Genomic DNA, 12,616 nt, shown 5'->3' with positions numbered 1-12,616 from the left:
CCTTTCTTTGTGCAAAACGTTTGACGCAACGTCGTTGATGTAAACCCATGTGAACCCCGTTCTCGCTACGAACTACGGTTCATTTGGGCTGCGTGACTCGTATTACAAGAAAGGCACGCTGACTAAAGGCTTTTGTATTCAGCAAATCAGCGCTGCACAACGAAGTTTGCAGACGCTTAAGTGCCCATATGTTTTGTTAGTTTGCTGATAGTATGCACTACATAATGCTAAGTCGTCTTTTATATTAGTCAGTGGTTTAGCATAGCTTATTTGCAATGAATGTAAAAGATTTAAACTGTGGTAGCATTGCATTGGTGGCCTAAAAGCTTGGCATCAACTAGGTATAACTGCATTAGGCAGCCTAATCGTCAACTCTGCGCCATATTTACGTCACGGTATCAGCTAATTTGCGTGAGTAATAAAAATTTGGTGTGTGGCTTGTTGTCACGTACAGCGTTCGCTCGATCTGTCTTCGACCTGTAAGCCTGTGCTTAACGTTTCGCCTCGTCGACTTCCAAAGGAAACGATTGAGCAAAGTGCCTCCAAGCGATTTGGGTGCAAAACAAGGCTCAGCGTATGCTGCAGTGGTGTGGTATTGCATCCCTACATGTTAAGTTGATTCGCCGTGAGATTTTAACAAGAACTGTGACTGTTCAGTGCAGCATCTGATATAGTTATGCATCATCTTGTTTAGTTAGGAAAGTATGACATCTTTGTAAACTATTGTCCAAAAAAACACGTCCTTCCAAGTTTTTAAAAAGAATTGGATTTTTGAAGGTGTGTATGGTTTCAGTCTGATTTTATAATCATTTTCAGCAAGTGTTACTTTAGTTTGGAAATCAGAACCTTAAACATGAGTGACTCACTCTCGGATTCTGACGATGAAATGTATATGGACATGGGCGGAGGTCTTTTTGACTTTGACAATGACGCAGATGAATCGTCCAGTGCTTCTGATCATGATAATGAAAAGGAAAAGTAAGTCATTTAAAACTACTTTGCATAATTGCAACAGTTTGCATAATTCATAACAGTTCACAAAAAATTATGGGGCATTATGGACCATACATGAAAGTATTGTAAGGTCTTATTCTACCATCATATCTCTTTGTGGAAGATTTTCATTTTAGACATTCAAGCTACAAATTTGCAAGTTATCCACATAATTGTACATCTTTCATTACATAGCGTATTGTTTAACCTTGAACATCCTAATTGTTGTTGAAGTAAACAGCAAAATCAATACTTAATTTCATATAATAACCTGCACAGCCCAGACAACACTTGTTCTTTGGTGTAGTGTGACACAGGGACACAATTTTAATACGTGTTGACGGCACTTCAGTGGACACTTCTGCCTGCTGACGTAGAAATATGTTTCATTGTTTTTTGCCCGATTGATTTTATTTTTTTGTTTACAGCAAAGAGGTTAAAGATGATGCAGTCAATGATGGGGAAAAACTAGAAAACAGTCTGCGCCATTTGGTCTTCAATTCTATGACAAATCAGGTGTGAATAATGTCAAAAATTGCATTGAAACTTTTTGCAAGTGGTGTATACATATAGTGGTACCAGTGTGGTGTTTAACCTAGCAATGTTGTGTGCACAAGTTGTGTAAAAACATACTTTTTATAAAGGACGAAGAACAAGAAAGTGAAATCCTACTTAACCAGTTAAACCAGGTGTTACAGAATGGTAGAAATTCATGATTACATTATTTTCTTTCAATTCTCTTTGTTTGCATGGCTTATATATGGCTTTCGCTTTAGATGGCAATCATGTAGGTAATACCTTAGTTTGCAAAACTTTCATTACTTCTTGATTTCCTTTTGGCAGAAAACACAGCAATCATTCACTCTTTCTGTTCCGGTATATTTGCATTTTCTTGTGTTGCAAATTGCAGATCAGTTTACTTACAAAATCTCTGTGTGTTATTGTGTATGAAGTGTGGCTGCCTCTGCTTTTCTGTGTAACTCTGGCTTGGCTTTGTGATTACAACTGTGCAATTACGTCAACTAATTTAAATTCTGTTTGAATAATCTGGGTCAAGGAAGAAGTGAATTGTTAAAACAATGTATGATTTGTGCTGTGCAATGGGCTGGGAATGTGCATGTGTTACAACTTGATGTGACCTTCTCTTAAACTTTCTGGGTGTCATAGGTAAGAAAAATAAAGGACAACAAACAGAGGCACAAGAGAATGTGGAAATTATCCGCAACACACATCCGTGCCACCAGGCAGGACTCCTGGCAGGAGATTAATTCTATGCAAACTGAATCTGCTCACAGATACAGATACAGTCCAAGAAAGGCAGTGTGGACTGAGGATACAATTCAAATTAAAGTTGAAAAAGAGGTGAGCACTTTGTGGTACCAATTGTGTTTTTGCTTTCAGAAAACATTCATTATGTTTTTTGCTTTGCAGCCATTTAACAAGGGAGCAATGAGGGAATGTTTTCGAGCGTAAGTGTTATAAAATTGTACATGTACTATTTATTCTTTAACTTTGTAATATGGATTTTAGGTATCTGTGTTTAAATTATCCTATCTATAATCTTGTTTTATTTTTGCAGGAAGAAACTTTCCAACTTCACACATACACATGACTGGTCAACAGCCACAGCTTGTGTGGTGAAGCGTTACATGGACCAAGATTCTATCACACGAAAAACACTTTTTGAAGATGTCAGATTGCAAATGGATGCAAAACTATGGGGCGAGGAATACAACAAACACCACCCCCCTAAAAAGGTACAGAAGCACGAAACATTTTTTTTTTTTGTAAACAAATGATTTTTTTGTATTAAGGTGGACATCATGCAAATGGCTGTAATTGAAATGACAGATCGCCCAGGCAAGCCCCTCTTCCATTTAGAAAATTACATTGAAGGAGATTATGTGAAGTACAACTCAAATTCAGGCTTTGTGCTTGATGATGATGCCAGGGCAACACCCCAGGTCAGTACAATAGATAACAGAGTTCAGCTGTATTTCACAAAGTAAAAGGTGTTAAACTATAATTTTTGTGCAGTATGTAAAAAACATTGTAAAATTGTCACAGACAAAAAAATATGAAGGATATCGAAAAACTGAGTAAGCTCCAATTAATATACAACTGTGTAAATGAGTATGATATGAAACAAGGTAAAACTGTAAAACATAGCTTTTTTTACATGCAGGCATTCAGTCATTTCACCTTTGAGTGTTCCCAGCACAGACTGATTGTTGTGGATATCCAAGGTGTGGGTGACTTATGGACAGACCCACAAATTCACACATACAAGTAAGTGACAATATACCACATATACACAGCATGTACTTGTGTTATTCTTATACCAATGATAAACATGATTTGCCCTGGGGTGAAAAACAGACAATCGGACCAGTTTGATGGATATCTTTTTTGCCATCCATACTATCTCAACACAAATCACCAATTTGCAGTTAGAATGCAAATGCTCTTCATAGCGATGCTATTTGCAAGCCTCATGGGACTTTGCAGAGTTTAACTACCCAATTGGCATAAAAGTGCAAACCCTGTTCGTCTGCTAAGCAAATGTTGTTTTTGTATCATAAAGTTCTTATCACCTAGTGTGTTTACCGTTTGCCACATCAGGCCAACAGCTGATGCCGTTAATAATTTGCTGATTAAGTGTAATGCCGTTTGTTTTCAGGGGAACGGAGTATGGTGATGGCAACTTGGGCACCAAAGGCATGGCTTTGTTTTTCTTCTCACACACTTGCAACCGCATTTGCGAGAGCCTCAACCTGTCTGCTTTTGACCTTTCACATCACGAAATAACAAATTCAAAGAAAACATCCTCTATGGCTGTAAGTGAATTTCACCTTTTGCAAAATCTAAACATGTTTTTCCAGTGAAAATGAACAATTTTTGTGATATCTATTTTGTTTCTACAGCGGCGTGGGACATTGCCAACGGGTTATGAAGAGCCTCTTTCACCAATGATTAAAAACTCTACGGACTTGTTTAACATCTTGGAGAATTCAAGCTATCTCCCACCACGGTCTTCTGAAGGTGAGTTGGCAACTTATGTCAACAGTACTCAAGAATTACTTGTCGGGGCATGTGTGCAAACTTGTTAAGCAAGCATCTCAAAGGGTATCTACAAAATTTTACCAAATTTTATTAAAGATGAACATGCTTTACATCAACTGATAATATGCAAGTTCAACTATAAAATTCCTATTATTCTCCACGAAAATCCAGTATTTGCACCAAATCATATATATTGTCCAGTATTGAAAAAAAAAATATGTCGAAAAATATTGAATAAAATCCCTATTATTGTCCATTAAAATCCAGTATTTGCACCAAATCATATATATTGTCCAGCATTGAAAAAAAATATGTCGAAAAATATTGAATAAAATCCCTATTATTGTCCATTAAAATCATAAAAATATATTTTTGTTTTGCTGCATATGACCCAAAAAACTTAACCAGTACTTACAATCTCACACCTCAACCACACATGTACACCTAGACCTAGTAAAACATACTTATTATACAAAGTCCACATCGTTAACAGGAAATGACGACCTGTATATCCTGCAAGAAGAAGATCAGGAAAGTGGTGTGGACAACTCAAGTAATGGCAACAGTGTGAGACGAATGTTATCACGGAAACTTAGCTCGGAAGATGATTATGACGGATCATCGAGTGGTTATGGTTCTGTGCGACGACAAAGAACCATCAGTGAATTGTCTGATCATGCCGTATGTTAAATATTCTATTTTTCTCGGTTTTACAAATAAGTGGGTTCCGGTCGTTACATAAATTATTCCAAACATTTTAAAAATCATGTTCTTGTGTGTTTACTCTGACACTTAAAAGGATAGAAAATGATAAATATTCCTAAGTCGTCTGTCTGTTTCAAGTTTTACGACATATATATTTCGCCTGTCTGTGCAGGCATCATCGGTATCGCTTAAAAGGATAGACATTGAAATTTAGCTGTAGGTACAAAATGATGTTATTTATTCCCATTTAGGTGTGCATAACGCACTTGAATGATTTTGCTATTTCTCAATGTTTCCCAGCCATTAGTTAGTTAATCCTCTTTTAATGGATTTTAAGGAGTTCTGTGAAATAATGGAAGAAATGAATGGACAACTGCCGGCTGGTAACAAACCGAGTTATGGTTCTCCCACAGGCATTTCACTTGCCATCCCACATAACTGTAATATGATGAGAAGGTCCTCCTGTGCAGTGGCAGAAATTTCCAAAATGAAACGAACTGAAAAGCTGATTGTCGGGAAGTCAATTCTTGGAAAGGTACAACCACAATAAAAACACAAATATTCCACATAAATTTTGAATGCCCACACAAGCACATTCAAAGGTTTACATCTATGTAGCAAGTCAACAGAATTATACTTATTTGTGAAACAAACAGTTACCATTTTGATACCATCAGTTAATTTTGTATTTAATCTAGTGCTAGAAGCAGTAAAATACATGCTGTTGTTTTTTAGATTCATTATGACATGGCCAAGTACTATGATATTGAAAGAGTGCCTTACCATGAAGATTCTGCATTATTTCACCTGGAAACAGCAGCAGACTGTGGATCTCTTGAAGCAATTTTGTGCATGGCAAAATTGTACATGGGAATGCCTCATGACCTATTGTCACGAATAACCCTCGAGGTAATATTGTTTTATCAACTTAAAAGGATTTTGAAATTATAAACTTGTTGTTTAGACTTGTGAAGAAAATACCACCAAGGGATTTGAAATGATGGAATCTGCAGCTGAAGCCGGAGATAAAAATTCTATTTTCATAATTGCACAGGCTTACCATAATGGCACTGGTCTTCCAAAGCAAAAGTAAGCCTTATGTAACTTTATGTATTTTTAAATAGTCACTTTTTAGTGCATTAATTATTTACCCCAGTTCACAAATAAAATATTGGTGACTGCCAAAGAATCACAATATGTCAGTTACATTGGCTTAACCCATTGAAAATAAAACAGGTTTAGAAAATTCCTAAAATGCACTTAAATGTAATTGTGATGTTTCCAGATCGGTGGATTTTAAGAAATCCTTGGAGTGTTTTGATAAGCTTGTTAATGATGATGATCAGGAGGATTTGGAGGGTGGCTATGACTCTGTATTGACCAGACTTGCCCCATTGTATGAAATCCTGGCAAACAAAGCTGATATCTACCTAAAAGGTGGTAATGGAGTGGAAAAAGACCCGAACAAAGCAGGTATATTAATTAGCTTTTCCAGCGTTACAGTTTGTTTGCTTAATATTTTGAATAGTTCAGTGTTAATTAAAAGCAATTGGTACAAAATGCAATTTTTTGTAAAGCATATGTGAAACTAAAATTTTCTGCACACCCTTTGTATAAAAACAAGTTCTGCATTTTTAACCTAAAAACGGCTTACATTTATCGAACTATTATTAGCAAAATAATATATATCTGTGTTTCATGAACACAACTTACAGATGTTTTTTGTTGTAGGTGAACTTTACAATGAAGCGGCTGAGGCTGCAACAGCTGCTATGAAGGGCAGACTGGCAAGCAAGTACTTTGCACTGGCTGAAGAGGCATGGTGTGAAATTGAGGAGTAGAGTAGCACTAGTTGCCAACCTGTTTTATTGGTGCTGTAGTGAATTTAATTCCTACTTCGTTGCTTTTAAACCAACGCATTGGTAAAGTTTCATGCCACAGTCAAATTGTAAAAAGGTGCTGATTTTTTTACATCTGTGGTCACCGATCACTGTAATAGGGAATGGTGGTGACCAACTTGTTTCGAAAGAACAAATCCTGTTTGCCAAACAATTTCATTCGAGCATTGGGCAAAGAAATCGTACTAAACAAAAAGACTTTTTGTGCATTACAAATATTTTAAAGACGTTTGTTCGTTTTCTTTACAACTAAAAAGACAAACTGTTCCCCCAGGTTTTTATGCAGCACTTCACATCTTACTATATTTCTTAACCACTATGCTTTGTACTGGTTCATTAAATATTTTGAGGTACTGTGTGTAGCCATCATGTCCCCAATAATTGCTGCAGGGGGATCATGAAAAATTGTAGTTGCTAAGCAACTGCTTATGTGTGAATTGTTTTAGTGATGATACCTCAATTTTCTCAATGTATATACAGCATTTCACAGCTGCGTATGTTTTGTGCCTCTGTCGGTGGTAGAATAAACCTTTCGGCCAAACATTTATTGAAGGTTGTTGTGGAGTGAACTTTGAAGTGAAAACAAGAAAGTTAGCCAACATCTGAATTTAAAAACGTATTTTCCAACACTTCAAGATCTGGGTTGATCATTTCCTTTTTAATCTTTGCCACGTTATTTATGTGTCTCTTTAAAATTTTTGATGTGTCTTTAAGTGTTTTGTTTCTTTTGTATGCTCTATTCTTGTGCTTCCTGGATTTGAGGTGACCTGAAACATAATTTGCAATAACACAACTACAACTGCAGATAGAACATACATGCCCACACCCTCTGCTTACCTTCCCATTGACAATCCGGAATGTGTTTGTCACATTCCACACAGAAGTTGTGTGCTAATCGTCGATCAGAAACAGGGGTGGTGTCCATTCGTTCCATAACATTATTCTTCTATAGTAAAAAAACTACAATCAGTGATTGCCAACAGCTACAGAAGCAAACATCTTACGTTGAAACTAAAGGAAATCAAGTGTTTTCTTATGTTGTAGTGGTCTCCATACAAAAACCAGAGGAGATTAAGTGCAGGAAACAGGACCTCAGAATCCCAATTAAGAGGGTCAGTGGCATTCAGTTTGTACACTGGAAGTGCATTTTGTCCTGCAATATACTTACGATTGGCATTCAAACTTACAATTGAGTTAAATAACACCTACTGTTTAATATTCTTGTTCTTATCATTTTGATCTGGTACTTGGCATATTGCCATGTGTGGAGCTTCATGCTAAGCACTCCTGATTTGAAAAGCTTGTCTTTAACGTCATCTGGTGTAGCTTTTGGTGCCGTTAGGTAATTGTGAAACTCTGTCATTCATGAGCTGATTAAATGAAAAAAGCAAAGGGCTTGAACATTTCTCAGTACCTTTAAAACCAATGCTCTGGAAAATTCCATGTTCATAATCAGGGTCATCGCCAGTTTTTAATCTGTGACCATGAAAATGCACGAATAACATTTGTTATTCTGTGTATTGATTCTTACCTTTCTTCATTAAAAGTTTCATGGAAACCTTGCAGCTCATTTATAAGTCCTTGCTCAATCATCTTGTTTACTCGGTTGTAGATCCTGTCTTTGAGTACTTAAAAGTGCAATTGCACTCGTTAACCAGAAACATTTCTTACTGCCAGTAGAGTTTTATTCAGGAACTCACCAACTTCTTCACACTGTACCCACAAACAGCAAGCATTGGGGAATTTGATTGGACCTCCCCAAGTACCTGTTGTACCTTGTTTGGATTGTTCGTCCCAATATTCACTAATTGGTTTACCCGTATCATGAAACACCTGCACATTTTTATACATTGATTGACTTAAAATATTTCCATGCAACAAAGCAAAACCATTGCAGATAAAATTTGTACAGTGTTTATAACAAACTTTACACCTCCAACGCCCGAACAACTTTTCTCCGATTATTGGGATGAGTGAGAGAGGCAGATTTTGGATCAACTTCCTTCAGCTTCTCATGCAACTTTGCAGTGGACATTGTAGCTAGTTCCTGAACACACAATATTTACAGGGAAATGCTAAGATAAAAAGTTTGCTACATTACCTTCCGGTATGCATCAAGTCTCGTTGCTACTAATTTGTTTTCACTTTCATCTGTAACCGAGTTGACAAGATAGTCCCACAAAATGCTCTCCACATAATAATTTGTGCCACCCACTAATATGGGCAGTCTACCTCTATCATGAATTTCTTGTATCTGCACGTTCAAACAGAATTTGCAACATCACAACATAATGGCGAGATTCCAATTGTAAAACCGTTTTCAAAGTCATTCTCTGAAAGTCAGTGATGGTGAATTCAAGCCGGGGGGAGAGGATACCTATCATGTGATGAGGACATATTGCTTGCTCTTCTTTGGTAACTTTGTTTGTCACAATATCCAAGCCCTCATAAATCTTAAAAAATGGTTATGTTGTTTAAAATAGACTGATCTTCTGGCATAAAATTAACACGCTGTATTGTTTTGATGTTTTGTGTGCATACGGCTAGACTTTATCAGGGTTTGGTACCACTAGAATTGCGTTAATTTTATGCCAGAGAATCAGTCTATTTTAAATTGTAATATGTCCATACGGCTGTGTTGTTGTCTGGAACAGTTTCTATTTGAAACAACAATTACCAAATTCTTCCATTACCTGCATGGAGTCAACACTGACTATCTCCCCATTCATGTGTTTTCCTATATCCAATGCAAGTTTAGACTTTCCAGCACCAGTGGCTCCCAGTACAACCACCAGTGGATGAGTGATGGTGGACATGGCTTTTGCAGAAAGCCTACTGCTTCCAAGCATAAGTTTTCATGTGTTAATCTACATTAACAAATATCTGAAACACATGTTTTCTTCCACCTTTTTAAATAATTCAAGTAGCAATAAAATAACACATGTAAACACAATTTGCGACTTGGACAACGAAAGTATTTTTGCAAAGAAAGTCCATAAATAAACAAGATATTATCTATCCTGTTTGCATTCTATCATGATTGTGCTCAACAGACCACAGGTCTGGCAAGTATTTTGGCTTCATTGTATCAATAAAGTGTTGCCTCCATCTTCTTTCAAACTGAATCACACCCTTAAACATGTATTTTTAGTTTTTTGACAATACTAAAATATTAACCTTAAGATACACTTACTGTCATGTTTTGCTCTGCAAGAATTTTTAGGATCACTTTCTCTCCATGTGGTGCATAGGCCTCATTTTTATACCTTGCAAAATTGTAAAGATTACAATGCATGTGAATAATCAACTACCACCAATTGTAAAACCTTGTTTCCAAAGCGCAAGCCCTTTGTATAAGATCATCATTAATTTCCTCCTGAAAAAAGTCTTCTACGACTTGCTCCAACTTCGATTTTCTCAGTTCAGGAATTTTATTCCTTGCACCAGAAAGGGCACGGCCTTTCAATAAACCAATCAAAAGGTTGATAATTTTTGCCCACAAACATAGCCTAGTGAATTGAAATAAATACCTGCCGAGCGAACTGAACGTCTTTCAGGATCCTCCAACAATTGCACAGCGTGTTTGGAACCCTTTATCACAACAAACAAAATTATACCAAGACATTTGAGAATATGTATCACCACTCACTAGAGGAGCCTCATATTCATCAGCAATGGTTTTTCGCAAAATACAATCATAATAGCCAGCAACTTGATGGCAAGTAACACAAGTTGGTAGAATATCATGGGATATGTGGTCTTTCATAACCAAAGGAAAGTGCCTGGACATAAACAAGAAATAGAATTGTTGCACAGCAAATCTAATAGGCCATGATTGCACCTTCTGTATTCATGTGGAACAATGTTCTTTCGCACAATAGTATCTGTTCTACCACAAACAACACATACGTTGTCTTTGTCTTGTAGGTAATAGTCCTTATGTGATTTTGGTCGACCAGATGGTTCAAACTTTAGGCGAACAGTTAACGGGTCGGTACACACTTCATCTATACAATTTTTTCACTGTTATGTTAAAAGTGGTCAGGTTTGTCAGTTCCCACCTGCCAGATGTTTTTCCAGATACCAGTTTGCCTTTTTTCGGTCACATGTTGAAAGTAGTTGGCCATCAGGTGCCTGTAGTTTGCAGTTGTCGTATACTGGTAGTTTTCTAAACATAGATAAATATACCATTTTAAAATCAGGTATTTGAAATGGAAAGCATAGGAACTTACCTGGATGAGTATGACTTAACACCCTTTGTCAGCAATTCATCTCTGGTTAGCATGCTTTGCTTTGAGTTGGATTTTTTGTTGGATCTCTGTTTGAAATTAACATCTTTTAACCCCTGGCAGTAGCTATTGGCTAAGTTCCACACTGATTGCTTCACACTTGACAAAATGATATTTTCCATGTCAGTTTGTGAGTTTGACATTTTCTTCAGCAACAGGCTTGAAAAAATGTGCACTGCCACCAGTGCATCCATTGCAGCATAGTTTATCTGCAAGTATATATAAATCATGTGTGTGTTTTATGTTGTATTTTTTGCAGACACTGATGATGCTTTTTAGAAACATATATTTGTCTTACATGAAAGTCAACAGATTTTACCCTTAGAAATAAAACTTTTCATTATTATATGTGTTGTTTCCATTTTTCTGTACAAAGACATGTGCTGCAATGATTTACCTGGGCAGGGGTAAGGCTGTCTGCCTCCCAATTGCTGCACTGAACAGACTTCGATTTGTGCAAGTGGATGTTTAAATACTTGCAAGCTAAGCTTTTCAAACCCAAATTCCTGCAAATGATAGATAAAGGTCAATATACACCTGAACAATGCGACGACAAGACAATGTGTTACTCTGTGCATCGGTCTCTGTGTGCCAGCCCTCTTAAATCAACACATCCTCTAACGATAATTCCACAGTTAGCAAATAACTTCTTTGCATCACCAACAGGGCCAACTCCAACCTGATATCATAAGTTTTATCAACAACTTTTTTTTGACAGCAAAACAACCAAATTGTAAACATTTTTACAAAATTATATTTTAACTCTAGTTTGTAGTTGGAGAAATTTCTATGATAGTAATTCTTCAGCACACTTGATTGCAACAAAAATATATTTTGCAAAGAGCCGTAACCCACCTTGATTATATTTGCATTTCCCAAGGCATCAATAAGTTCTGGTGGCAAGGAGTCTTTGAATTTGCACATGCGGATGAGTAAACACAACCCCATAGCGGAACACAACTGAAGCAATGCCACTGGCCTTTGTTTGTCATTGATGCTCACCCACTCACAATCTATACCAATGAGTTTTACCTGCAAGTACATTTCAGTAAATTCATACAACACAGTATCTTGACATGTAAATGAATAAAACACCCTACTTTGTCAGTGTCATTTAGAAAGACAGATAGACAGCATTTAAAATCTGCCATTTCATTGATAACAAATATAGACTTTGGTTCCAGGCCATTCTTGTTTTCCTCCATATTAAATGGCCAAATGCTACTTTTCAGGAAGTGGAAGAAGTTCGCGCTTCGTTTTCTTTTCCATGCCCATGTAATGGTTGCTCCTACAACAATACCCGCTAAAGCACCCCCAGCAAAGGTTTTAATATCGCTTGCCGACCAAGTGGTTGACATGTCCGTCGTTCTCTCAACTGTTTTACCACATTACTTTGACATGTGTGTTGAACAACGCAGCACTTGGAAAAGGGTTGAATGAACGGAGCAACAATCAACACACCTATTGTACAAATATGAATCAACAATAACAAACAGTACACGTGCTTTCTGCAGATAGAAATCGTAGATCTTACCGCTGATCTCTATTAAATCCGCGATTTCGACTAAAATTGCGTATTAAGGTTTAGCCGTTGTCATGTGAAAATAACTATCTTTGAACATGAAGCACAAATGCGCCGTATCAGTCTTATGTCTACGAACTGAATTC

At 36.9% G+C, this 12,616-nt stretch overlaps 3 protein-coding genes across 5 annotated transcripts; 1 reads left to right on the top strand and 2 right to left on the bottom strand.

Moving 5' to 3' along the window:
• Positions 1–525: 525 nt before the first annotated feature.
• Positions 526–7,042, top strand: LOC145902381 (eukaryotic elongation factor 2 kinase-like). 2 transcript variants are annotated; one of them, XM_082990322.1, is made up of 17 exons: positions 526–777; positions 832–978; positions 1,422–1,509; positions 1,638–1,682; positions 2,161–2,355; positions 2,425–2,462; positions 2,573–2,750; positions 2,808–2,957; positions 3,179–3,282; positions 3,674–3,830; positions 3,918–4,035; positions 4,550–4,737; positions 5,099–5,296; positions 5,497–5,670; positions 5,726–5,850; positions 6,047–6,234; positions 6,493–7,041. In XM_082990322.1, the coding sequence occupies exons 2-17, from the start codon at positions 854–856 to the stop codon at positions 6,600–6,602; spliced, it is 2,181 nt and encodes a 726-aa protein (XP_082846448.1). In that variant the 5' UTR covers positions 526–777; positions 832–853; the 3' UTR covers positions 6,603–7,041. The 2 variants fall into 2 exon arrangements, with proteins under 2 accessions (XP_082846448.1, XP_082846449.1); XM_082990323.1 differs by lacking the exon at positions 1,638–1,682 and having other exon boundaries at positions 6,493–7,042.
• An 8-nt stretch (positions 7,043–7,050) lies between these two features.
• Positions 7,051–9,627, bottom strand: LOC145902384 (tRNA dimethylallyltransferase-like). Of its 2 annotated transcripts, XM_082990325.1 has the most exons (12): positions 9,353–9,627; positions 8,975–9,112; positions 8,761–8,913; positions 8,593–8,706; positions 8,360–8,492; positions 8,191–8,287; positions 8,074–8,135; positions 7,869–8,015; positions 7,664–7,812; positions 7,497–7,605; positions 7,262–7,426; positions 7,051–7,218 (listed from the first exon to the last, which is right to left on the bottom strand). In XM_082990325.1, exons 1-12 carry the CDS (start codon positions 9,506–9,508, stop codon positions 7,055–7,057), a joined length of 1,587 nt encoding a protein of 528 aa, XP_082846451.1. In that variant the 5' UTR covers positions 9,509–9,627; the 3' UTR covers positions 7,051–7,054. The 2 variants fall into 2 exon arrangements, with proteins under 2 accessions (XP_082846451.1, XP_082846452.1); XM_082990326.1 differs by having other exon boundaries at positions 7,112–7,426.
• LOC145902383 (exonuclease 3'-5' domain-containing protein 2-like) lies at positions 9,556–12,416 on the bottom strand. Its single transcript, XM_082990324.1, has 12 exons — positions 12,049–12,416; positions 11,804–11,980; positions 11,518–11,627; positions 11,346–11,454; positions 10,892–11,157; positions 10,721–10,827; positions 10,501–10,666; positions 10,309–10,441; positions 10,190–10,250; positions 9,986–10,118; positions 9,853–9,925; positions 9,556–9,791 (listed from the first exon to the last, which is right to left on the bottom strand). Exons 1-12 carry the CDS (start codon positions 12,304–12,306, stop codon positions 9,675–9,677), a joined length of 1,710 nt encoding a protein of 569 aa, XP_082846450.1. The 5' UTR covers positions 12,307–12,416; the 3' UTR covers positions 9,556–9,674.
• Positions 12,417–12,616: the final 200 nt, after the last annotated feature.

Source organism: Ascidia mentula, chromosome 5 (assembly GCF_947561715.1).
Source record: "Ascidia mentula chromosome 5, kaAscMent1.1, whole genome shotgun sequence".
In the NCBI taxonomy this organism is placed as follows: domain Eukaryota; kingdom Metazoa; phylum Chordata; class Ascidiacea; order Phlebobranchia; family Ascidiidae; genus Ascidia; species Ascidia mentula.
This window is presented reverse-complemented; position numbering and strand designations above follow the sequence as displayed.

Bases quoted from the DNA above. Each gene is read 5' to 3' on its own strand.
- LOC145902381 (XM_082990322.1), top strand. From the start codon at position 854: ATGAGTGACTCACTCTCGGATTCTGACGATGAAATGTATATGGACATG. The intron at 4,738-5,098 runs GTATGTTAAATA...ATGGATTTTAAG, and splicing joins GTGAATTGTCTGATCATGCC to GAGTTCTGTGAAATAATGGA. The intron at 5,671-5,725 runs GTAATATTGTTT...CTTGTTGTTTAG, and splicing joins TGTCACGAATAACCCTCGAG to ACTTGTGAAGAAAATACCAC.
- LOC145902384 (XM_082990325.1), bottom strand. From the start codon at position 9,508: ATGCTTGGAAGCAGTAGGCTTTCTGCAAAAGCCATGTCCACCATCACT. The intron at 8,016-8,073 runs GTACTGAGAAAT...CATGAATGACAG, and splicing joins CCAGAGCATTGGTTTTAAAG to AGTTTCACAATTACCTAACG. The intron at 7,606-7,663 runs GTAAGATGTTTG...TTTTTACTATAG, and splicing joins TGATTTCCTTTAGTTTCAAC to AAGAATAATGTTATGGAACG.
- LOC145902383 (XM_082990324.1), bottom strand. From the start codon at position 12,306: ATGTCAACCACTTGGTCGGCAAGCGATATTAAAACCTTTGCTGGGGGT. The intron at 11,981-12,048 runs GTAGGGTGTTTT...ATGTACTTGCAG, and splicing joins TTCTAAATGACACTGACAAA to GTAAAACTCATTGGTATAGA. The intron at 10,119-10,189 runs GTATTTATTTCA...GTTTATTGAAAG, and splicing joins ACGTTCAGTTCGCTCGGCAG to GCCGTGCCCTTTCTGGTGCA.